Below are 25,406 nucleotides of genomic sequence, written 5' to 3' on the forward strand. Positions count from 1 at the left end.
CTGACTAAGATATAATTAATCCTTATTGGAGCCAAAACAATCCTATTGGGATTATGTAATTTTTACATGGTTTTTTCGTATACTTAGGGCTTCATTCATGAAATCACGAGTTCGATCCCGAATGGGAAAAATTCAGATTGGATACAATAATTTCTGATGATCGCAAATATCACGAAAATGCTCAAAAAAATCGTATTAGTCACGATCCGAAATTTTCGTACCAAACGATTGTAAACAGCGGGAAAAACTTTCCGACTTTGATACTTCTGTGCACGATTTTGGAAGCCTCCCATAGGACTCAATGGCACTCTGCAGCTCCAACCTGGCCCAAGGAAAGTCTCCCATAGGGCTCAATGGCACTCTGCAGCTCCAACCCGACCCAAGGAAAGTCTCCCATAGGGCTCAATGGCACTCTGCAGCTCCAACCCGGCCCAAGGAAAGTCTCCCATAGGGCTCAATGGCACTCTGCAGCTCCAACCCGGCCCAAGGAAAGTCTCCCATAGGGCTCAATGGCACTCTGCAGCTCCAACCTGGCCCAAGGAAAGTCACAATACCGAAGCTTGAATGAATCCGAAACTTTCGTACTCAGCGCGACAAGTACAAAGTACAAAAAAGTCGCACAAGGTACGAAAAAGTCACCAAAAATACACAAGGAGCGTTCGTGGATTAGTAAATGTCCCCCTTAAAGTATGAAGATTCAAATTACAGAAAGATCCCTCATCCAGAAAACCCCAGGTCCCAAGCATTCTTGTTAACAGATCCCATACCCGTACCATTGTTGCTTTTAAGTAAGCTCACAGAAAATTATAAGACACATAGGCCAATATTTCAACACCAGCTTAATTCAGTTGAACAGATCTGAAATGTAAAACTTTATTTAGAAGTCAAGGAGAAAGTGCCATGTATGTTGGGAACAAAAAAAAGCAAAGTGTAAGGGAATTCAATGTAAGGAATGTCACAATGCTATTTTGGACGCATTAGAATAATTGGTAATTTTAAAAGCATTACATTTCATATTTACACTGCATCTGAGCCATTTTATATAGAGTTCAACCTGAAGTTTTACTCTGTTAAAACATAAGTAATGTCTTCTGTCCTAGAGAAGACAGAGATAGAGTTCTTTTATGCTTGTCAGGCTCAGCAGCTCTGAGACTTTTACATGGTCATCTGGTTCCTATTAGATACAATTGTGCACTGATTTGCACAAACTTCATTTAAAATCTGTTTACTATAATGCCCCTTTCCTTCTTAAGTGAGGCAAATTTGTTACAAAGTATATTTCTGGAGATGATAGGAAAACGATATCCTGCAATTCTATTTACATTTCATATCAAATTACCGCATTATTACCAAACGTGAGCTCCGAGCCAGTTAAGTTATGCCTTCAGCCATTAAACAAAAATAATAGGGATACGTAAAAAAAGGGAAAAAATATATACTATATGTATTTATGTACTTTTCTTACACAAGTTGCATTAACATGGTTAAAAAAAAGAAATAGTCAATCAAGTTCAACATATTTGCTCTTACCCTATTGCTGACCCAGGGAAAAATAAACAAAAAACAACGATTGAAACTAATTCCAATTTAGCCTCAGGTGAGGGGAAAAAAAGAAACTTCCTTCCTGACTCCTAATATGGCAACCAGATATTATGCCTCCCAAAGTTTCATAAAAGGTATTGTTTCTAATTCCGCTTCCTTATCTGAATTTAAAAGGCAATTTACTAACTGCAGATCAGACACTTTCATCTGAGGTTGGTAAAATGCCTTTAATTTCATTTGGAGACCTTTTGGTTTTTTTTTAGGAGTTTAGCATTTAGCACAGGTATAGGATCTATTATCCATAATACTTGGGTAATAGATGACCATACCTTACAAGGACAGGTAACCTTTAAATTAAATTTTAGTATGCTGTGACATTTTACAATTAGCGTTTTGTTCAACAGCTCTCCAAGTTGGTATTTCAGCAGCTATCTGGTAGCCAATGTCTTATTTTCCCTAGCAACCAGGTAGTGGTTTATATAGAAGACTGAAATACATCCAGGATGGAGGACTAAAGAGAAAGATAAGTGACCCCCATTTAAAATCTATAAAGAGGTAGAAGGGGAAGGCAAATAACTCAAAACTATAAAGAATAAATAATGAGGACCAATTGCAATGTTGCTAGGAATAGGACATTATATAACTAACTAAAAGTTCAATTAAAGTTAAATTACCACTTTAAGTCTACTAAAGATCACTTACATATTAAATAAACTCAATAGGATGTTCTGCCACCAATATGGATTCATACAGCTTAGTTGGGATCAAGTACAAGGTATAGTTTTATTATTACAGGGAAAAAGGAAACTGAGTTCTATGGGAGATGGCCTTTCCTTAATTTAGAATTATTTTGGATTATGGGTTTCCAGATAAGGGAACCCATACCTATGTATGATACTATCATAGTAACACTTTCCAACAGTAGTCCTATGTGGAGTAACCTATTGAGGTCCAGTGGTCCAGGTGTTTGAAACATTCAGATTGGACTCCATCGTTTTTTCCCTTATGTGAGCAGACAGTATTATGCCATTGTTTTCTAAATGCTCATGCACTAAACATGATTCATATTTCTATTATAGGCTGTGAATCACTTTTCCTATTGCACAACAGCAATGGCTTTTGTGCGTGTGTGTGTGTGTGTGTATATGTGTGTGTCATATAAGCACTCAGCGAAGGTGTTCTGTAAACAGCCAATACGTTTACTTCATCTTCCACAAAATTCAAGAACTCATTATATTTTACAACACTGGATATAAAAGTCTCTTGAATAGGAAAATGTAATTTTTGGCTTCGAGTTAACAGTAGATTTGTTTTTCAACAGCGTTTTATATTCTCTAAATAAAAATATATACAGGGTGTAATTAAAAATAAAAATGTGTCCTAGATGAATATGGAGTTTTGTGCTGGTGGAATAAAGCAGTTATTTTTGATAGATGACCAGGCATAATTTACTCTATGTATTGCATCCATCGTGGGAGCCAACTGCGTGTGTTGTAAAATAAACTTGTAATAAAGACCTTACTGTTCTCATTTTATGCAATGGCACTGGAAACACTTTGTGACTGTAAATCCTATAATGACAATGGGAACACAGAAATACTCATACACACGAATGCAAGTATATATGTTTCTGAAAACAAAAATGACAGACATTTCTGTTATTCATTTATTTTGTGATATCTAAGTAAACTGTTTGTTATAGTGTAAGTTATACAGCTGATTCAATAGCAGTTTTACATTCATTCTAAAAGTCCATCAATATGTTTATCTTTGAAAGGGACAAATTACTCTGCTTAAGGAGTTTGTATGTTCTTCTCATGTCTGTTTAGGTTTCCTTGGGCTACTCCGGTTTCCTCCCAAACTTAAAAACACACACAGGCAGGTTAATTGGCACCATGGTGTGTGTGATAAGGACCTTAGATTGTAAGCTCCACTGGGACAGGACTAAAGAAACTTTTTTCTTAGTTCACAAAAATTACATCCTCTAGACTGTCTACCCTATCCAAGCAGCAATAGGTACGGTAATTGTATAGTGTACAATACAATACTTTTAAAAGCTTAATTATCAAAATTCACATTTTTTCCAATTTCTATGAACTTGAAATTTTATAATACTCAAATGTTTGCTTATTTCTAAAAAAAAATGAATCAAAAAAACTGGAATGCATCAAAGTTGTGTGCTGCTATTTTTAATGAGCCGACAAACTATCAAAAAATTTAAAAAAAACTCCAAAAACTAGAATAGAAAAAAATTTCTAAAATTAGCTTGCAAGCTTATAGAGTTTTTGAAAAATAAATAAATAAAATATCAAACATTTAAGTTTTGGAAGACATTATTGGAATTCCATCAGTTTTAGGTTTGAACAATGATCAGCCTCTTGAAGTATCTTTTAGTAAGTACACATAAAAATGCATAGATAATAGAAATAGAGCCTTTAGGGACTAGTTACAAATTAGAAGCACACTGAAAGTGGTATAACTATAAGGCGCTGTGTTCCCCCACTGAAAAATCTAATTTTGTATACGCCTTATAACTGTTACCTCTATATACCTCTACCACTCATAGTGTGGTCACCTATGATGCAATAGCGAGCACCGCTGTATAAGATAAAGGGCATAACTTAGAGATCATGTTCAAACAGGAACAACAGGAGCTGTAACACACCCTGTAAAACAGATGTGTTACTTTCTCTGAAGAAGTGCACAAGCCATAACCATCCCACACAAGAACAAAATCTAGGAAGTGATCCATAGGTTCATTATAAAGGGATTCGATAATTTGTCTCTCTCCCCTTTTTAATTTGTACCAGGAATCCCAGCTGCAGGACCATTCATAGCCATAATAACCTCTACAACGATTTCTTATGAGATATATAATATAATATGATATTATATATATACAGTATATCATTCTCTCCCCAGTGGAACCTACAATCTAATATCCTTACCATAGAAATACAAATGCACACAAATACTAGGTCATTTTTTACCAGTTAATTGACCTGTATATTTTAGACTATATGAGACCTCCCAAGCAAGGAGTAACTAATCTAAACACCACCATAGTGAGGAGGCACACTGTATTTATATACTACATAGCCCTGTAAAATTGCACTGCAGATGTACTGCAAATAAAGTGATTTATGTTCTAATATGAAAGTTTTCTGTACTTTGGGTACCATGGGACAAACCCCCCCACAAAAAAAACAAAGGCGTTGTTTGATTTTGTACAGCTTTTTATTGCATGTTACATTCCATAGAAGATATAAAATACTGCACAGAGCAAAAATGCAACCTGTCTCTTCAAAACAGATAGGAGTTCAGTGATGTTTTATCTTTATTTTTTAAAACATGAAAAGATACTTAGTGTACAGTCAGCATGTCCATATTTATTTTTTTTCATGTTAACTGCCTGGAAATGGAATCTAAAAATGTATGCACAGGCCTAAAATCTGTATTCCCCGAGGGAAACTTGTTGTTCCTGCCACATGAGTTGCTCATGTGTAAATAGAGTTTTAAATCAATTTGCCCCTTTTCTTTGCAATATTAACACAACTTCCTTTCAGATGCCTTGATTGCTTTGTATGAGAACTGCAAGTTTTGCGAGTTGCCATAATTAGCCCCGTAACTTGCTTTACCTGAGGAGAGGGAATGTTTCTCTTCTGCCCACAACAGACGTTTCCAAGGCTGTGACCGTAACTTACTGTAGTTTTCTCTTTCCTTCTGAAATTCTCTGAACGCGTCCCAGCTGATTTAGGATGAATCACACATGGCAGGGTCTAGACATAAGCTTTGTAATATAGGCCAATGCAGAGGTCTTCTTTTCTTGTCTAGACAAAGTTATATATCTGCTGTAAATGCAAATATGTAGTCACTAGCATTTTTCTTCACCTGAATATGAATATCCTTGTATATGTTCTTTTTTATATTGCCAGAGTGTTATGTTCCCCATGCCTTTCGTTCTGATATATATGTATATATATATGTGTGTGCTTGTGTGCGTGTGTGCGTGTGTGCGTGTGTGTGGTGTGATGTATGTGTATATGGTCTGTGTGTGTGTGAATGTGTGGTATGAAAAATGTGTGTAGTGTGCAGTATTATATGGGTAGTGTGTGTGTCTGCCATGTGCTATGTGTGTTTACAGCTCTGAAGTCCAGCGAGTACAGATTATCTGTTGGTCATCTTGGCACATTTACCCCCTAGGTATTCTTCAGGTGCTGTAACCAAATGTGATGGTGCCTATTTCTCTTCATATATGTGTGTTTTGCAGATGGGCTGCTGTTTGGAAACTTTCAATCTTCTACTTCACTCTTATCATTCTTTGACTTTGCCTGAAATGTTCCATAATTACAGGTCTCAAATGGATTCTTTAAAAGATATATGATATTAATATGCATTATTATAAGTGTTCAGTTGCACAGGTGTTTACTATATATACATCATATGGACAAGCTGCACAAGGAGCCAAGTGAGAAAAATAAAACTTTTCAGATACTGATGAAATATGAACTAGAACATTATGATATATCCCTCCTTATCTGCCATAATGGGTTACTTCTTTGCTGTTATTGTTCTTATATATTTTTTATAGCATGACTTACAGTTACCATTTAGGACCAATAAAATATTTTTTGGGGATGGGGGGCTATGTGCATCTTAAAGGCATGTGCTTGTGCGTGCATCCCCCCTCCCATTTTTGCAGTTTTACATGGCTAAAGGCAAGTTTTTTAAATAGTACACAATTTCACCTTTGTTCCTTGTCACAATCTTTTCAGCAAAAAGTCTAAAGTTAATAAATGTCTAATTGCTCCAAATATATAGGCCACTTCTCTACTGGTACAAATGCTTGCTCAAAATGAAAAAACAATTTATTTAGCTGTATATCAAGTTTCTGTTTTTGTGGCACCATTTTTTTTTTCTTTTTTTCACCCCCTTTCTATTTGTGCTCAGGAATGAAACAAACTGTCAGCTAGTAAACTGACACATTTAACTGGAGTATTGTTACTTTATGAGCTGTTCACTTACACTGAGTTACGTTAAAGATGACTACACTTTAATTCAAAGCTATTGTAACACTATGGGGATTTAGTTATACAGCAGTGAGTAAGGCAGAAGTTAGCTGAGTGCATTCTCAAAAACTGTGAACCGTATAAAAATTTACTCTGAGAAAAAAAATATACATTCTCTTACATGCAACAGAATCACTATTAATTCTACACTGTATGTATCATTGTCAATTTTAGACCCTGTTTCAGATTTTGTTTTAGCTCCCTGATATCTCACTGCTGATTGGACTCCACTGGCAAAATAAGCAGCGTTCAGATCTTAAGTGCCTCAATCTTTGTCTAAAACTTGCCGCAAGGAGCCAAGTCAGAAGGGACACCGGCTATCTGCTTTCTCCTCAGGGGGAATGTAAAAGAAACAGTCAGTTAGTGATGCAAAAAAGTTTTTCCTCTATTCAATGGTGCTGAATCACTCGTTGCGGAGTACAGAGTCCCAGACTGTAGTATGTGGAGTTGCTCACTGATTTGAGTCGCAGGACTTTGTTCTAAATGTCATTAGAGCCTTTTATCATTGTAATATTTATATATATTAATTTGCCATCATAGCTGCAATAAGCAGAAAGGGTTACATACTAGTGTGTAGGTAAAAGATTTATCTTCTATCTATCTGCTCCTATCCAACTTTGTTTTTGGCTCTCAGTGGCATTCTGAGAGCTACAGTCCCACAATATCTGAAGGGCTGAAGATTGCCTATGCCTGCTCTATGGAAGGATAAAGTGCACATGCCAGTTACAGGAAAGAAAGTTTGTGTGTGCAACAACTTGTTCTGGCACAATGAATAGTTTATTACAGATCAGAGGCAAATGCAAAGAGATATCAGTATAAATGATGTTGTGCCTTTAGTAGATGTCAGAAGAATGTAAGCTGAAAATTAGAAAGAATCCAACACAGTCAGTGAGAGACAACATGGGATACTGAGGCTGTCTGTATATGAGAGGAATAGGAGCTAGAAAAGGGAGAAAGGGGTGATTCTGTTAAAGTGGTGAACAGAGATGGATAAAGTGACAGAAGAGAAAGAAAGAAAGAAAGAAAGAGAAAGAAAGAAAGAAAGAAAGAAAGAAAGAAAGAAAGAAAGAAAGAAAGAAAGAAGACTGATTAAAGGGAGGGGGCAGCAAAAAGCATGAGCTTTGGGATATATGAAGAGGTGTGTGTTAGTATGAACTAAGCAAAAGCAGCCTGTCAGAATCTGTTCCTCCCCCTTCCCTAATGAAGTCCTTACTCATACTGTAGACAAACTCCCACCCTCTCTCATTCACTCACTCACTTCAGGCTAGTCCGTCCTCTCTGTCTCTACTCTCTTTCACTCTCTCTCTCTCAAAAGGCAGAGACAGAAGTCAGAGCGTTTCACACTGACAGCCACAAATACCCACAGCACTTAAACCAGGGAGAGGGAGAGGGAGAGAGAGAGAGAAACTGCAAATCCAAACTTTACTGAAAAAGAGAAACTTTTTGCTTGTCTCTGAGAATTTTCTCAAGGAGGAAAAGAGATACTGTATATTTCAAGGAATTAACTTTCTCCACAAAACAAGAAGAGATAGAGACAGAAAAGGCAAATAAAAGAAAGAAAAGCTGAGTGTTTTGGGGGAAAGAATCATCACCTGGTGACAGGATGCCTGCACGCTTGCTGAAAGGAGTTTGTTTGGTACTTTGCTGGATTATAGTGAGGAGTTCCCCAACTCCAGGATCTGAGGGGCACAGCTCAGTGAATGACTGTCCATCTTGTGCCCTTGCAAGATTTCAAAAGGATGTGCCCAGTTCTCAGAGTGACATGGTGGAGGCAGTTAAGAAGCACATATTGAATATGCTGCATTTAAGAGACAGACCAAACATCACACAGACAGTGCCTAAAGCAGCTCTCTTGAATGCCATTAAGAAACTACATGTGGGAAAAGTGGGAGACGATGGGCAAGTTCAAATTGAGGATGTCATTGCAGGAAGAGCAGAAATGAATGAAATCTCTGAGCAAACTTCAGAAATCATCACTTTTGCTGAATCAGGTGAGTTTGTGAGACAGTAAAGTAGCCTTTAAATACCATACATTGGATATGTGCTGCTCATAAACAAAAGGGAATTATGGCTAAAATATCACAACATGCAGGAGGAGCTAGGGAGAATGCAATAATTTGTGTATGTGTTTTTTTTTCTTCCTGAGATTTAACCTTGGCCACAGAATGCTTGTTTGCACTTGCTAAATTCACAGTGAATGAGCTATCTCTGGGCAATCTTTAACACAGAGTACAAGTGCTTGAGGGGGATGGGCACTCTCCAAAACTATAGAAAAAGCAAAAAAAAAAGAAGGCAGGCAGAGAGTGTGAAACAATCCATAAAGGACTGGGGGATATGCTTTTATCATTAGGCTGATAGCTCAGTAATCACTTAGAAGTGTAAAAAATAATTACTGCCAAAGATTTGGTCAAAAGGTTATAAGTCAGCTGTTATGATCATTAAAGGCATCTGAATAGAGGAAGGTAGTGGCTTATGCGTGACGCTTTAAGATTCAATTCCACCCATTTACCACCAAAGAGTCCAGCCACAGCCTGCCTTGCAAAGCTTCACTGGCTCCTTTGCCAGAGTCAGGGGCTGACTGCTGCTGCTGCAGTGCACTTGTATTGCTAAGCAGCTTACAGCTGGAACGGGCAAACTTGCAGATTTATCGGTTTCACAGCAGAAAAATGTTTGAGAGATCTCCCCCCACCCCATATAAGCATGTTGCTTACCTTTTAGAGTAAGCCAGAGCAAAATGTGGAGGCACAACTTTTATCTGTCTTCTGTAAGCAAGATTCTTGTAAAAGCCCTCTGAACGCCACCGGTGAAACCCAGTCTTGATTGAGTATGTTTTGACACAGCTCCTGTCTCCCATTCATAAGAATAAAATAGTTCAGCATGTTCCGCAGACTGTGTTGAAAACTGTTGCTGCAAACAAACTACAGCAGCTCTTAAGCTGTGGAGCTGTCAAAACTCAGACTTCTTCTTCCTTTCTTCCTTCCTTTCTTTTTCTTTTCCCCCTGCAGCTATTGCTAGCAGTAACTTTAAAAGAAGCCCTCTTATAATAGCATTTTATCTGGTCACTGAGCCAGTTGGAAAAGAATGCCATTGTTTAGTGCAGCATATCGTAAGCAAAGTATGTGCGGGAACTCGAAGCAATTTTGTTTAAAATGTGCTGCAGGAATATAAACAATTAAGACAGCGCTCAGAGTTTCCAGTCTTGAAAACCTGTTGACTCAGATGTTCTGTCTGCAGGAAAGCCTTGCAGAAGTGTGCATGCTCCCAGATCAGACATTCCTGCCAGCGATTTGCTGCCTCTGAGAATACAGTGTAGTACTGCATTATCTGTTCTCTTCCATGAGGCTGGCAGTTGTGAGGTAAACCCCACTTAGCCATATACAGCCTGGGTCCTATTCATGCTTCTGCTCCTATCATCCAGGCTGTGGATAGAAAAATGGTTATGCCTTAAAAAAGAATGCAAATTCCACTCAGTATAATAACCAGCTGCATTGTTAATTTGTTATTTGGCACATTCGGTCAACTAGATATATCTATATATATATAGATTATAAATGTATGTTATAGTTATAATTCTCTAAACACTGCAAGGCACAGTTTTTGAAAAGTTGCTTTTGTGTCACCCAAAGCCAAAGTCTGTCTGTCTATTTATCTCCTTGTTCAGTTCTAATAGGTCTGAACTGTTGCAGTAGCTGCACAAACAAACCTGTACAGGTATAACAGTTTATGCAAGTCAGTTTAGGGGGAGAAAATTGGCTCATTCAGCAAAAGTTTGAAACCAGCAAAGGTAGTCATTATTTGTCATCATTTTCAGTGCCAAGCTTGAGCTGTTAAATTGGGTTAATAAAGTGATTGATAATGCCCTGTTCAACAAATAGGTCTGCTCTGACTGCTGGCACGTGATGTCATGTGTCTGTGCATTCCATTACCCTAGTCTATTCTAACAAGCTCTGCAGGCTGCTGCATGGCCAGACTTTGTTTGGTCTCAACAGCCAGATTCATTCTGTGGGTTGGATGGTTACAGTAGGAGACACAAGATCTATGTTTAAGTTACGTAGTTGCAAAGAGGGGAAAAAAAACAGATTATAAAACTTTACTTGCTGATATAAGAAGCGTACAGGTGAATTTCATCCCTCCTATTTCAATAAACCACTGTTAAAGCAAGAGATTAAAGACTTTTACCGGTTCCTTTATACCAAATGAACTAGAAACAAATTTGCTTCTTATTGTATGCTGAGACTCAGGAAGAGACTATAGTCTGACTGGGGCTTAAGCTTTTTAAGCAGATGCATCATTTTAGATCCAACCAAACCATGATCCTAGAAAACATATTGACCCAAACAAGTTAAGAGCTAAACTTTACCATAAGCAACTTTCTGTAATAATTTCCTAACTGGATGAAGGATTTCTACTATTCTTGTTCTTGAAAATCAACAACATAAACTTGCACTTCAATGCAAGCCGAAACCCTTGAAACAATTTCAGACAATGCCAAGCGTCTTTGCTTTCTATAATAAAGCACGGTTGCCCTTTAACTGGTAAAGCATGTTGCTGGATGCAAGACAACAAAATGATTCACTGAAAGAGCTATTATTTATATTAGCTAATTAAAAAACCCTAATGTTCCAATTACACAAGCCATTAATGTAATTTTAAAATGAAAAGGCAATTACCAGTGAAATAAAAATGATTTATTTTAGAATGTATCTTTTTCCTTCATTTCCTATTCTGAACACTTGCCTTTGCATGGATCTCAGAATCTTGTTTTTTAAGTTCTCTGCCAGGTATAGAGTTTGTTATCAATTTGCATCACTGTGTATTTGGAAAAGCCAATTACAAGACTTTAGTCCTATTACTTAAATGGCCACTAGAGGGCACTAGCAACTACAATCTGCAAAGTTGTTTCACAGAATTCAGAGGTTTCTAACAAAGACATCTTATTGGTTCTGTGTTGTCCTGTGTCATGATTAGGTTTATCAGTATCTAAAAGCAAAAGTGAAATATTCTATCTAGAGTGAAACCATAAATATTGATCCAAAAAGCATTACACACACAAATACAGTCATAGACAACACAGTATTTCTTGGCACTGATCTATGAACACACGTTTTTAAGTGCATTTTACTGGGCTTTTTTTGGAATGTACAGTGATTTCAGTCTTTCTACAACTGTATATTTTATACTATATAGTCAGTAGACACTTATTTCCCAAGAAGTAGATCAGGAATTGGCACCTTCTGAACTAATTTACTTAGGTGAGGTATAGGTAAGAGAAGACCAAAGGAAATGTTCTCTTTGGATCGGGGCTTTGTTTGGAAACATAATGTTTTAATAATGCCTATTAATGTATACCTGCCAAGGGCATAGTTGAGGCATTTTGCCCTGCAATTGAGAAAAACATATGCCACTCTACAAGTTGAATGGAGAATAGGGTTAAAACAATTAGTAGCATACTAACCATGAATGTCTCTCCTAATAATATGTGGAAACTACTATTAATAATGAGTTCCAATGCCCTATTTTAATTAGATCAAGCTGCCAAAAAGTAAAGCCAATAACTTCTTTTTAGGGGATTTAAATGTTACTGAACTGAGCCCCTCCAAGAACCTATCACTGTTGTACCTCATGTTATAGACCACACACAACCACTTTCTTAGTAAATTCATCAGCCCAGGAGGGGGATTGGGTGGACATAAATATGACATATATTGTATCTTTATATCAGCAATAGTAGGCATATTGCAGTATATTCAGACAGAATGTTAGTTAAAGATTTATGTGATAAACCCAACACAAACTCCCTTATAAAGTTACTTGCTATTTTAGTCCCAAAGCCTTTTCACACACGCTTGTATATTCCCACACAGTGCCAGAAAGGGGCAGCAAACTATTGCTTACATGCATGCACATGGTATTTTGGACTACTCTATATGGCTCATTATTTGGAAAGGCAAGGGGGTTAAAACACTGCTTTGAAATGTAGACAAATATGTGGAACCTACTGTTTTTATGTATTTGAAAACTTAGAACTTGGTTTGTCTCCTAGCCAGGTGAGTGATCATTATGCCAAGAAATATTTTCCCCCCTAGAAACTGATTACAAAAGAGAGGCCCATATAGGAAGATATGTTATTTATGGCTCATCTTATGCCAATGGTTCAGGAAAAAATCTCTGACACTGCAACTTTATTTCCTTTCATCCATTACTTTAGAGCCATAGGGCTGGCAAAAGTGTGGATATATATAGCCAGGGTGCCTGTAAAGTATGTAGTAGTCCTACAGAGTACTGCACTCACAGTACACAGGTATTTCTAAAACAAAAAAGTTTTATTTCATTTAGAAACCCAGGGTTAGAGGTTTGTTCCCATAAGTAAGGCCACAGTAAGTGACTGATATGCTGTGTTTCTAATATATATGTGAATATATATATATATATATATATATATATATATATATATATATATATATATAAAATCAAGGGTTTGTTTTTTTACAAGGCATTTGGTAAAGCTATTGCATCTCACAAACACTGTGAAATATGTGTCTTGTAGGTTATAAGGCAAGTATACATATGCCAGAAATCTTACATTTGCCCAGCAAAGTAGCTCATGCCAGTGACAGCATTCCACAGTTGTCTTTCAGCAAGTAATTTGATTAGGGAATAACATGATGCATATCCACAAATTCTTCACTACTGAAAACTGTTCTTTCCTTGCTTCCAAAAGGAAATGCATCACAGGAGCATTTGCTCAAGCAACATGCACTATTAATATCACATCCTTTGGTATAAAATGCAGCCACAATCCAGGGTGCTACTAAAACTCAGCCTAAACTCAACTCAGTGTTCATTTTCATTTACAAGAAGTGCTGTTAAACAGAAGGGTCAAACATACATATCACATACAAATCAAACATGCATATGACATACAAATTTGAAATGATGCAAGGAGTAAACTGGAAGTGAAGAGGGTCCTGCTCATTAGAACTTGCTACTTGCTAAGTAAACAATGCCACTCCCATGGCTAAATAAGATGTTTTAACTATTATTCACTAATTATAAGCAAGAATGCTACCCTTTTTTAATATATAGACCACTAGGGGTCATTGTGTTATGAAAGCATTTAATAAAAGAGGTGGATAGTGCCTTTAAGAGGGGCAGTGTACCTCCATGTTTAGGGTATATTTTTTGATTAATCATGATGGCAAAATGTATGTTCAGCACAAGCCCTATTCTGTGAAGTCATGTTGGGCAAGGAGGTACTGTATGCTGCCCTTTCAGGTGAGATGTACAGCTTAAAGGCCAGTGAGATGCAGACAAATCAATTTTTTTTGTACATCATATCTGTAACCTTGTTTTAAAATTGTGCTGCACAGCAACACCATCATTGCTGTACAAAATATTTTAAAAGTGCCTCTGTTAGTCTTGCTAAGAGGGTACCTTGTGAAACCATTCAAGGCTGCTACCACTGATTTGATGCATAAATAAGGTTACCTATGTAGAATAAACTATGCCAATATACAGAAAGAGAGAGTGAGAAAGCAAGCAAAAACAAAATTAAGAGAATCAAATCAATATCTGCAAGCTTCTTTACTTGGCTTTTCTTCTAGAAACTATTTGACTTCGAGCTTTACTGTTCCTTTTTGTACAAAAAGTAGTGCAGTTTTCATAAAAGAACAACTTTCTATAAACCGACAAAAACACTCCTTCATTCTCTGCAGAATAACAGTATATAAAATGAATGCTGCATCGCATTTAGCCAATACTCTATTGGGGATATGTAATATTAGGGGCAAAGTTTGCTACACTTCTTATCACCTATAACAACCAATCAGTAGGTAGCATTTACTGGTCACCTGTTTAAAATCAAGCATCTTATAGGTTTCTATGGGTTACTGCTTCTGGACAAACTTTGCACCTTTTATTACTTATTCCTTTTTAGAGACATCTGTTTTTTGCCAAATTTTGTGCCACCAAATACCAAAATATATATTTATTAATTTTGGAGGAGCACAGTTTTTTCACAGTATCAATTGGAATAAACCAATACGGGCCACACTAACATAGAGAAGGGTGGTTAATAAAGTTATACTGATTCGGAACATAGGTGTTTGGGCTCATTTAATTGTATGATTTAATTTTTTGTATTATAAATGAATTGCCTGTCTGTGGGATGGGTTTGCCACATGTTTTTAAGAAAAAACTATCTATGCTTTATATGGAACAATGAACATTTCAAGAATATTTTCATATACCTATAGCTTGATAAAAGATGCACTTTCTTGCTTGCGATGCAAAAGCTTTTCAAAAGTAGATGCCCACGTGAATAGAACAATTTGTCAGCAAGAAGATACATAACCTCCAGCAGCTAAATAAAACATAAATAAATGAAGGGTGCCTGGGGATTTTAATCATTCTTGCATTAGAACCTGAATGCCAGGAGGTATTACTCAGAAGCCAGCAGAATACATAATTGGCAATGTTAATAACACTTCATTGTATTCACAGCAAAGTGTGCTGATTGTAATTATGCTTCCCTGTCATTTTTAAGGTAATGATAAACGTGATAGATGGCAAACCTTGGCACTTAATGGTAGAAACCCATGTATAATACAGGACTGCATCTACAAGTTACTTTTTGTACTCAAAGCCATGCCTACTATGATTTTGCTTTGTGTTGTATAGTACTTTATAGAACCAGCCAAACTAGCATTGAGTAACAGTGAAACAAACACGTATGCATTTTGATGAAAAAAAACAGGCCAATAAATATTTCAATGTTCAAGTGAAATGAGAGTTATTGCAGTTAAATATTGGATCCTTAAATTAGTGCAGTTCCATAGCCATAGGAAATCTGCAATAGCTCATATTCCATACATTTCTACTTTGTTTCAGGAACCAGTTTTTGGTTCTGTATCCTGCCATTCAAGCCCAGACTGGCATTCTGTGGGTTCTGTAAGATGCCATAGACAGTCAATATTTATAGGGCCTGTGGGGGCTCTTTGAGCCTCTGTGTACTTGAAATGCCAGGACCTGTTTTAACTCTCAGACCAGTCCTGCAGTGCCATTTTATACAAACTGTGTTGGAATATTTAATATATTAAAAAATAAAAATTTACAATTAGGTCTTAAAATAATAATTCACAATTGGGTCTTATATTCTATTGAAAATTAACCTTGCAGGCAAGCAAAATGCCTTTGTGCTTCAAGCACATTGAGTATATACATATAGGCTGTAACCTGATATTGTAAGAGTGTGACATTCTGACCTCTTCTGTAGGGTTTGTCCTATTCTAGTGTGCACCCACCCCCAACACACACACAATTTTCTAAGTCAAAGATATATTCATCATTATTTGCAGTATCATTGATGGTACCAGACAGAATTTTGTTGATTTTACTCTTCAACAAATATTATATACGTTGCAAACTGGTTTTAAAATGCACCTTCATAAAATATCAAATGCAATAAAGTGTTGTATTGTAGCCTAATACAGTAGCTACTCTAGATAGCCATAAACTTTTACAGCATCTAGCAACAGCATAAGTGTTTATGTGAGGCAGATATCAGCATTTGGCACATTCCATGCAAAAAAAGGAATGTAAACCTCTGTAGAACTAAGTAAAAGCCTATAAAATTTCATTAAATAGTCACCATGTAGTATACTTATATGCCTTTGTTCAACAACAGCATTTAACTTCCAAAAGAATTGAAAATATTTACATAGTAAAAACAACATTTTAGCTCTCTTAAACTGTCACCTTTCACTAATAAAGTATTACTTGTTGTAATAAGAAACACTTCATTCGCTCCTGATCAAATAACCTAGCAGAACCTATTACTCATTTCATTCTGTGCCAAGAACATGGAGTCTTTATCAAGGGAACGCCCCCACAGCATGATGTTCACGATCAGCATCATTATGCCAATGAGTATATGCACAGAAGAAAACATCCCGAAATATGCTGTTCTCTGTCTGTCTAATTCATTTCTCAGCATATTTACCACCATGATACTATAATTAACATGTGTACAGCATACTAAATTAGAATCATAACTGACTAAGCTAAGATGTCTAATATGACACAGCTACTTGCTAGTCCTTCAGAAAGTTGGATCTTAAAATACAGTGAGTGAATACACAAAAGGTGGAAGCCATACAAGGGATGAAAGAAAAGAAAGGCATGGGACTTGCAGTTCAAGGTGATTTAAATCACTACAAATATAATTATTTAAAAAATATATAAATATCTAACACAAAATCATACATGCAAATAAATGGTACCACTAACTACAGGGATAAAGTATAATAACTGTATGCTCATCATGTTGGTCTCATTGGAATGTTGGATAAGAAGAAATGTTCCATGTGTATGTAATTTTAATTATTTCAAATTTAAAGTGTAGCAGCAAAGACATCACACATTTAATTAACTCATTTGTTCCCGTAAAAATTAGCAGAGTTTATCCCACTTAAATAAGTCATACTGTGGCAGTTATTTTTGTGCTATTTGGAACGTGGTGGAGAGTGCCGAAGTCTCTCCAAATACTGTGCACCAGGCGGAGCAGAGTGGAAAGGCCAGGGTGTGCTGGTGAGCGTGGATTGGCATATTTGTTTACACTGTAGACTTCAGAGCAATTGCAGTTGGAATAAGTTCTTGCAATGTCAGTTTGTTCAGTGTATTGGTACTGGTATCGTTTGGCTTGTACTGAAGCTGGCTGTATCATGCTTAAATTGAATGCAAACCCCGTATTTTTTTTTTGTGTAAGATAACATATCTGCAGAAACTTGTCTGTCTGTGATATACTCTGTACCTTGTGCCAGATCATCAGATCATCATCATGATCTATGGCATATTTATCATATTTTTTACACCGGCAACTTTTTTTTGTTGTGCAGTGAATTTTTCCACAGGGATTTTTTGTGCCCATTTTGGAAAAAATCCACCAAGGCGAAATGCGGAAAGTCACCGCGAATCCATGCCTGCCGAAAGATTTCGCTCACCACTAATTATGATGTATTTTACAGGCAATTAGATCATCGATTAACTGCCAAACATAATTAAAACATAGAACGGATCATTTACAATTTTTAGGTGCAGCATATGAAGCTAAAATAGGTTTAGAATAGCCCTACTGGTTTAGCTTTTATTGTGCATTAGGGGAAAAGTGCAGCTCAGGTATCATGTAGGCCTGTTCCTAACACCCATTATGTATCAGGGGGTAACTACAGTGAATTACTGTATCTGGTACAAAATGTTGCTTTGGTTTGTGGGAGCCACAGTGATTCTAGAAATGTTACATTGTGGTTAAGAACATGATTTTTTTTGTGCTTTGCCCATTACAATACATGTATCCTCAAATATTTGGTTGAAAAGTGATACAATGACAAATAACTTATATATGCCCTTTATTCTTCATTAAAATGTGTTTGGTTGGAGAAGAAATATAATAACACATATGAAGAACTGCAGGGTGGAATGTGTGAACAATGAATTAGATCTTACATAAGGACTTGATCATACAACATACCCCTATATCTGATTACACATGTAACTATAATTTATATCCTGTAGATCTGGTTGGTGTACACATAGACCACAAATGTAGATGACCAATGTGTTCTTGCCATCAACTCCTGTTGACTAAATAACCCCAACATACACCAATGAGTTAGTGGCCCCATACATAAAGTGACTGAACAGTTCCTTAAAAAATGAATACATTGGGCAGCTATCACCCTCTGTGGTTAGCTTTAGCATTAACAGCGTATAGCTTAACATTCTGCCTACATTTCTAAAGCTATAAGTCAATATATAAAAAGGATAAGGATAGACAGACCAATGCACTTGAATTGGTGTATACCTGACAAAACAATCCATTTATATCTAAGCTAACAGCACACAAAGCAGCTAAACAACATGTTTACTGAGCTGCTTTACTTTCTCTATACCAAGTGCCAAATTTTTAAATGCTATATAAAGATTCATATATGCAATCTAATAAAGAGATATATGCAGCGAACTGGATTTCCCCTGGCATCAACAGTGATCATATGTTCTATTCAGCATACATCTTTTTGCACTTGTAGCACATTATGACAATAAAATAAATCTTTATGACAACCTAGTGCAATGCAAAAGATTTGCCAACTTGTACATAACTACCATATCTTGTAGAGCTCTGTGCCAATTAGTGTATCCAAGTATCCATGACAATAAACCAACACATTTTGCATTTAGATGTTGCAACATAATTTATGGCCAAACCATGTAGTAGTGCTGTGCTGTAAACAGCATCTGTTCATGTGTTATACAAAATACAGTCTACATATCTACAACATACAACTAAACAATAAAGATAAAAATAAGATTACCATATTATGAAATTACAGTCTCCAAAAAAGCTTTCCGTGTGTTCCTATCAAATAAATGGGTACATATATATATTTTATAAACATATATATATATATATATATATATATATATATATATATATTAGTACTTGCTACAGTATATCTAGAGGTGTCAGTTTCCAAAATTTCCTTTGTATTCATGTTTTCCTCTTATACAGAACAATATGATGATCTTGGAATCTTATTATGAAATCCTTTTGTAATGCCATTTATACACACTGCAGAGCATCCTTCTGTTTACAGTGCAAATGAAACCCGTTCCCACTCATTTAGTTAACAGCAAAAGAAAGGTTCAACGATAGTTATATAAGCATCAAAGAATTCTACCAATGCTCTTCAGTCAAATCTTTTAATATATTTCATGATTGGATGGTGGGGTAAAGCACGGACCCAAGTTGTAAAACCTTTAAGCACATAGCAGAGTGATTTCTGCTCCATATTTGGATAAAAACATTGTGTATAGTTCCACAAAGACAACTATCACTGAATACAATTATAGGGGTCATTTACTTTGAAAAGAAAGGCAGCAGGCAAAGAATAGAGGAATAGAGGCAATGCACTTGTTTTTGCACTTTCACACTGCCATCCTCGCATATAGAATTGCTGCTGGTCTCTGCACTTCATTTCGGAACACTGTGTTGATTCTTTGTCTTAATTATAGTTATAGTTGTCTAACTAAGGAAAAGAAATAAACATACATCTTTCCATTCTTGAATTGCAGAGACATTTTCATTTAACAGTTATATAAAATAGTCTTCAATAAATTAAGAATATTGCTTGTAATGCAAACAGCCTTCTACAGACAAAAGGACAGGCTCTAGTTATTACCAAGGAAAACAAGAAAATATATGTATATTTATGTAAAATGATTCCGGGTTGATAGAGTAAGTTGCATGTCTTCAAAAAGTAATTTCTAAATGTAAAGCAAAACTCTTAAGCTCCTTGGCTAACATTTTTTTTTTGTTTACCTTCTCTGTCAACATTCAGGACCATCCAAGAAAATACTGCGCTTTGAAATTTCCAAAGAAGGTAGTAACTTTTTAATTATTGGAGAAGCGGACCTTTGGCTCTTCCTAAAATTGTCCAAGGCGAATCGAAGTCGCGCCAAACTGACTATACGGTTGTACCACCTGCAAAGAGGTCAGAAAGACCAACGTGGATCTGAGAACAACAAAAGTGAACTGCTTATTGCAGAAAAAGTAGTGGATACAAGGAAAAGTGGATGGCATACATTTCCAATAGCTGGCAGCATCCAGCGTTTACTTAATCATGGCAAATCAACCATAGATATCAGAGTAGCATGTGATCAATGCCAGGAGGCAGGGGCTACACCTGTCTTGCTTGGAAAACGTAAGAAAAAGGATGATGAAGACAAAGAAGCAGGAGCATCTGGTGTTGAGGAAGAAAAGGAGCAATCTCATAGGCCTTTCCTAATGATTGTTGCCCGGCAGACAGATGAGCATCCGCACAGAAGAAAAAAACGTGGCTTAGAGTGTGATGGCAAAGTTAGCATTTGTTGCAAGAAGCATTTCTATGTCAGCTTCAAAGATATTGGTTGGAATGATTGGATCATAGCACCTCCTGGCTACCATGCCAATTATTGTGAGGGAGACTGCCCTAGCCATTTTGCTGGAACTACTGGCTCTTCCTTGTCTTTTCACTCCACAGTTATAAACCAGTACAGACTGAGGGGCCAGAGCCCCTTCACCAGCATCAAATCCTGCTGTGTGCCCTCTAAGCTTAGAGCTATGTCCATGTTGTACTATGATGACGGTCAGAATATAATTAAAAAGGATATTCAGAATATGATTGTGGAGGAATGTGGCTGCTCGTAAAGTAAAGAAAATAGAGCACTGTCATTGTCAGCATTGCAATCAAAATACACTAATCAAGAGAAGTGCAAACGGACAAAGATCAAAAGTCAGAGTTATCTGGGTTTGGGGGGTGAACTTGATTCATAGTTACCAGCCTGCAGCAATTTTTATCCAAACGTGGACACCACTTTTTTAAGCGCAACTGTGGATTTTATTTTAAATAAAAGCACAAGAACAAATATATAGCTATTTATACAATGTTTGTGTATCTCTTGGGTACTTCAGTTAGTATACAGGCAGGTATACAAATGTGTATAAATAGGTACACTGTATAGATATCCAGAGAGTCATGTTTGATGCCATGTTGTCAGTCAGCAGTTCATAGTTTCAGAAGAGTAAATACATTGCGCAGGTGATCTCACCTTCTTCCTCTGCACTATCCTTGCAAAAGTAGACAAAAATGCAGAAAAAAAATTACAAAGTTAAATTTCACTACGGTGCTGATGATCTTAGAACTATGCAACTTTTTGGGTTTGAAAACCGTTTACCTGAGAATTAAAAGAGAGACTTTTTCAGTGGAAGTAACGTAAATATTTTTGTTCTTTCATGAGAGATACTTGAAAGGAACATGTTGGTCCAGGTTCTGGATTCAAACATTTCTATATTTTGTTTAAAAAAAAAAAAGAAAAAAGAAAAATGTAAATGTTTCTTTTTTTTTAATTTGCACTACAACAGTATTTGACCGCCTAATATTCTTATTTAACAAGTATTTTCGAGAGAGGTTTTATGAGCTGCACTTAACATGAGCTATATCAGAACTGCTACAGCACACAGCAAAATAGCTATTTTTATGACTATTTTCATTTTTTTTCTACCTTCAGTGATACACCTACACCAAAGACATTAGTGTGGAGACTTAACAGTCTGCCTGATGACAATCACAGGCAGATATGAAAGAATATATTTAAAGGATCAAATGTATATAAAAAGTTATTAAAAGCCAAAATTGTATATTCTATCTAGATTCATTTATGGGTAACCGTGCTGGTTTGAAATATTTTTTTCCTTTTCTAGAAGGAGAAAAAAAGCATTTCAGCAACTAATGTGTCTGGCCTTGTTTGGCCTTATTTTGCCCACTTTACACACTGGGTAGAAAAATGATCAGCATGATGCTGAAATATGTTGCCTCTTTTTTATGCTGAACAAAATGCAGTTGTTTTTAAGATAAAATGCAAGCTTTATACTGTATAGCAGATCTTTTCCTCCAAATTATCTCAAATTCTAACTGATACAGTGTATTTTACTGCATTATTAATTAGCGGCATAAAAATCAAACACTGCTTAACAAATGCCACTATTCTCGTGGCAAAACCTAAAATCGTATTGCAGATGTTAATTAACAACAATAATCAATGGATCATTAATGACAATTCGAAGTGAGAATAGTAGTGTGGTTTTTTTTTTTTTGAACCGTGGCAACAGAAAAAATTCCGCCATTTGTTTTGGACAATTTCAAGTGTTTTGTAAGTATGTATATGTGTATAAGAGCAAACAGATTTTTTTTCCTTTGTATAATTATCAAAACACATACTTGTAACTATTTTCTAATTTATTCCACAGTATTTAGCTTGCATTGTAAAGCAAATGGTGTATTCATGTATTTGTCTTTTTTATACAAGTACATTTTTTCTGACTTGTTTGCAGTTTGCAAAGAAAGGAAAAGAAAAGTAGAACATATTGTAATATTTTACACTGATGTATATATACATATATATATATATGTTAAGTTGATTTCATTTGGCAAAATTCCAATGATCAAATACACTTGTGTATCATAAAGGCAGTAGGTGGAAGGAATGAAATACACTATACCACTGTGTTGTGGTTGATGTCAGATAACAGCATTTGTTATTTGGGAAAAGTTAACTTTTATTACTATGAATGATTTTTTTTTACCACTATCTAAAATGGTAAAATTCCTGTAAAGCACTTATGTGCGCATACAGTACACTAAAGCAGTAAGTAACTGTTCCTCTACATCCTTACAAAATATGAAAAAAGAAAACAAATACAGTTTGCCCGAGGCAGTGCCAAATCACTACTCACGCAGTCTGTTTCCCACACATTTTGAAAAAAAAAGCATTCAGACAAATAAAAATATACAATTCAATCTTTCATAGACTTTAAGGATTCATGTATAACACTATTTAAGTCACTGTTTATACCTCATGCAGAGTTTGAATTCAGCCCTGTTCATCCTAGTTTAATCTGCAGACTCCAGTTTTTAATAGAAACTTAAGTCAAATTGCTTGATCATCTAAATGCAGAGAGCAATTGTTATTTGAAAACAGCAGTTAGAAATAAAAGGGCTGGAGAATGTGTGGCAATGTTATATAGATAATTCACTAAAATGCCTTTTATAACATGCCACAATTTGTTAAAATTACTAAACTACCTTTAGGAATGTTAGCCTCTACCTTGTAGCCTTCATACACATAAGACAACTGAACCTAAATATGATTAGATTACACTTTTGATGCCTTTATTGTCTGTACAAATTTGTTCAGCACACAAACAGTCAGAATCCTGTTGAATATTGTAGCTTAATAAATTAAGGTGCATTAGGAAATACTTGGCGGCCAGATTATATGATGTCTGATTGACAATTCACTGTGGCATACAGTATATGCATTTACTCACTTAAGAATTCAAGTAGTAACACATCATCAATGTATTTGGGAGCAGGTGCTGTTATATAGAAACAGCAGACTCTCAAACTCATTTTAATGAGATTCTGTTGATTATGATTATACCATCTACAAAGTCAGACGCATGTAATGTCCCTGTAAATGTAAAAGGAAATATGAAGACAGTCTATGAACAAAAAAAATAAATAATAGGAGAAGTGATGAAGGTGTGAAGGTGATGGAAAAGAAAATAAGAACCTGTTAGCTATGGGCCTAAGACAGAGCTGCATTTATAACATATCTTAAAGCCGGACTGTTCTTGGCCAAGTTATACCAATAGCTTATTCATTGATGGTTCAAGTAGAAAGTGGCAAAAAAAAAAATGCTTGATAACATGAGAGAAAGCGGATGTTAATCAAGGCTGACCACTGGGAACAGCATAAAGAAGAGTTTATTTTAATGAAATCTTTATGTCTACAAATAGCAATAGAAATTGTTACCACATTTTACTGGTTTTGTAGATCCTGTTATGCTCAAAACAACCACCCTTTTAAGGTAGCTGTGCAAAAAACTAATTATGTGTAAATGCTACCACATTTTTTCTGAATGCTCAAATCACTTTCCTTATCCCTAAATGAGCTTTTCCTCATTTTTCTAAAACAAAATCATTTCTATTCGCCTGACACAAAATGTTTGTAGAAAATTATCTCCAAGACCCATTTCTTCTTTAAATTTCAAATTTGTGTAAATGTAAGGCGTCATCAACATAGTTTGGTATTCTAGAAATAACTCCACTTTTCCTCAATCTGGTATTGCCCTATAACTTGCAGCTGGAAATTCTGTACACACATTTCATCCATTTCTTATCATAATAAGAATATTCATTAGGATTTCCATGCTGTTACATGTAATAGGAATATAAAGTCATTACATTAATCATTGTTAATTTGACATATTCAATACTCTTGTAGTATTGCAAGGTGGCCTTTCAGTGCCTATAAGATGTAATAATTGCTTTAAACTGAGGCTTATATTTTGGAGAAGAAAGTGTTGGCTCTGATGATGTAATGTTGAAAATGAAAAGAAATTTCCACTTACGAAAAAAAAAGATTATTTATTCTTCTAGGTTACTATATCATAAAATGTATTTATTTTGTATGATAAACAAAACAACATTGTAAATCCCTAAATAGTTTCATACTTCTTTACACGTTTAACTTTAGTGACCAACTTATTCTCAATAATTATGTTATGTGCATTCCACTTTTTTTTTTTCATTTTGTTTTTAATTGCTTTAACCAATGTCCATTCTGCTTTATGTAATTAAAATTGTTAATTTATATGAGGAGAACATTTTCAACTATGTCAATGGTTTCTTAATATTTATTGTGTAAAAGACTGTTTTTTTTATTTACAGTTTGTTGAAAGAGATATGTTTGCATTTGTTTATAGTAGAAATTATTTATTTTGACGGCATTCCATTCAGTGTGTTTTACATGTGGAAGGTTTGCTAGTTGTACATTTTAGTGGGAAATACTCAGCAGCTCCTAGTAGATTTTAGGGTTTATGATTTTTTGTCTAAAGATCTGTATGGAAGTTTTTCTTCCTCTCCCTTTTTAAAAACCGCAATGGTTTGCCATGCAAACATGGAGTCAACTAGCTGACGTTGTTAAGAAGGGAGGATCTGAAAACAAGAACGACTCCTGAAATAAGGTTATTTTTTATATTTGTGCAAGATGTTTGAGTCAGTACTGGTTAAATCTGAATCTTTTGTTATCTTGCCCTTTGAAAACTGACAAAATAAAACAACTTAAGTGAACTAAATAAAGGGAGTTTCACTGAGAAATATGTGTTTGTCATTGTGTGATTTGTGTTTTGTATCTT

The 25,406-nt window shown here is 35.7% G+C and overlaps 1 protein-coding gene across 1 annotated transcript; it reads left to right on the forward strand.

The window, feature by feature from the left end:
- Window positions 1-7,837: 7,837 nt before the first annotated feature.
- Window positions 7,838-25,368, forward strand: inhba (inhibin subunit beta A). The gene is made up of 2 exons (XM_002933406.3): window positions 7,838-8,602; window positions 20,009-25,368. Exons 1-2 carry the CDS (start codon window positions 8,215-8,217, stop codon window positions 20,854-20,856), a joined length of 1,236 nt encoding a protein of 411 aa, XP_002933452.1. The 5' UTR covers window positions 7,838-8,214; the 3' UTR covers window positions 20,857-25,368.
- Window positions 25,369-25,406: the final 38 nt, after the last annotated feature.

This window comes from Xenopus tropicalis, chromosome 6 (assembly GCF_000004195.4).
Source record: "Xenopus tropicalis strain Nigerian chromosome 6, UCB_Xtro_10.0, whole genome shotgun sequence".
NCBI lineage: Eukaryota > Metazoa > Chordata > Amphibia > Anura > Pipidae > Xenopus > Xenopus tropicalis.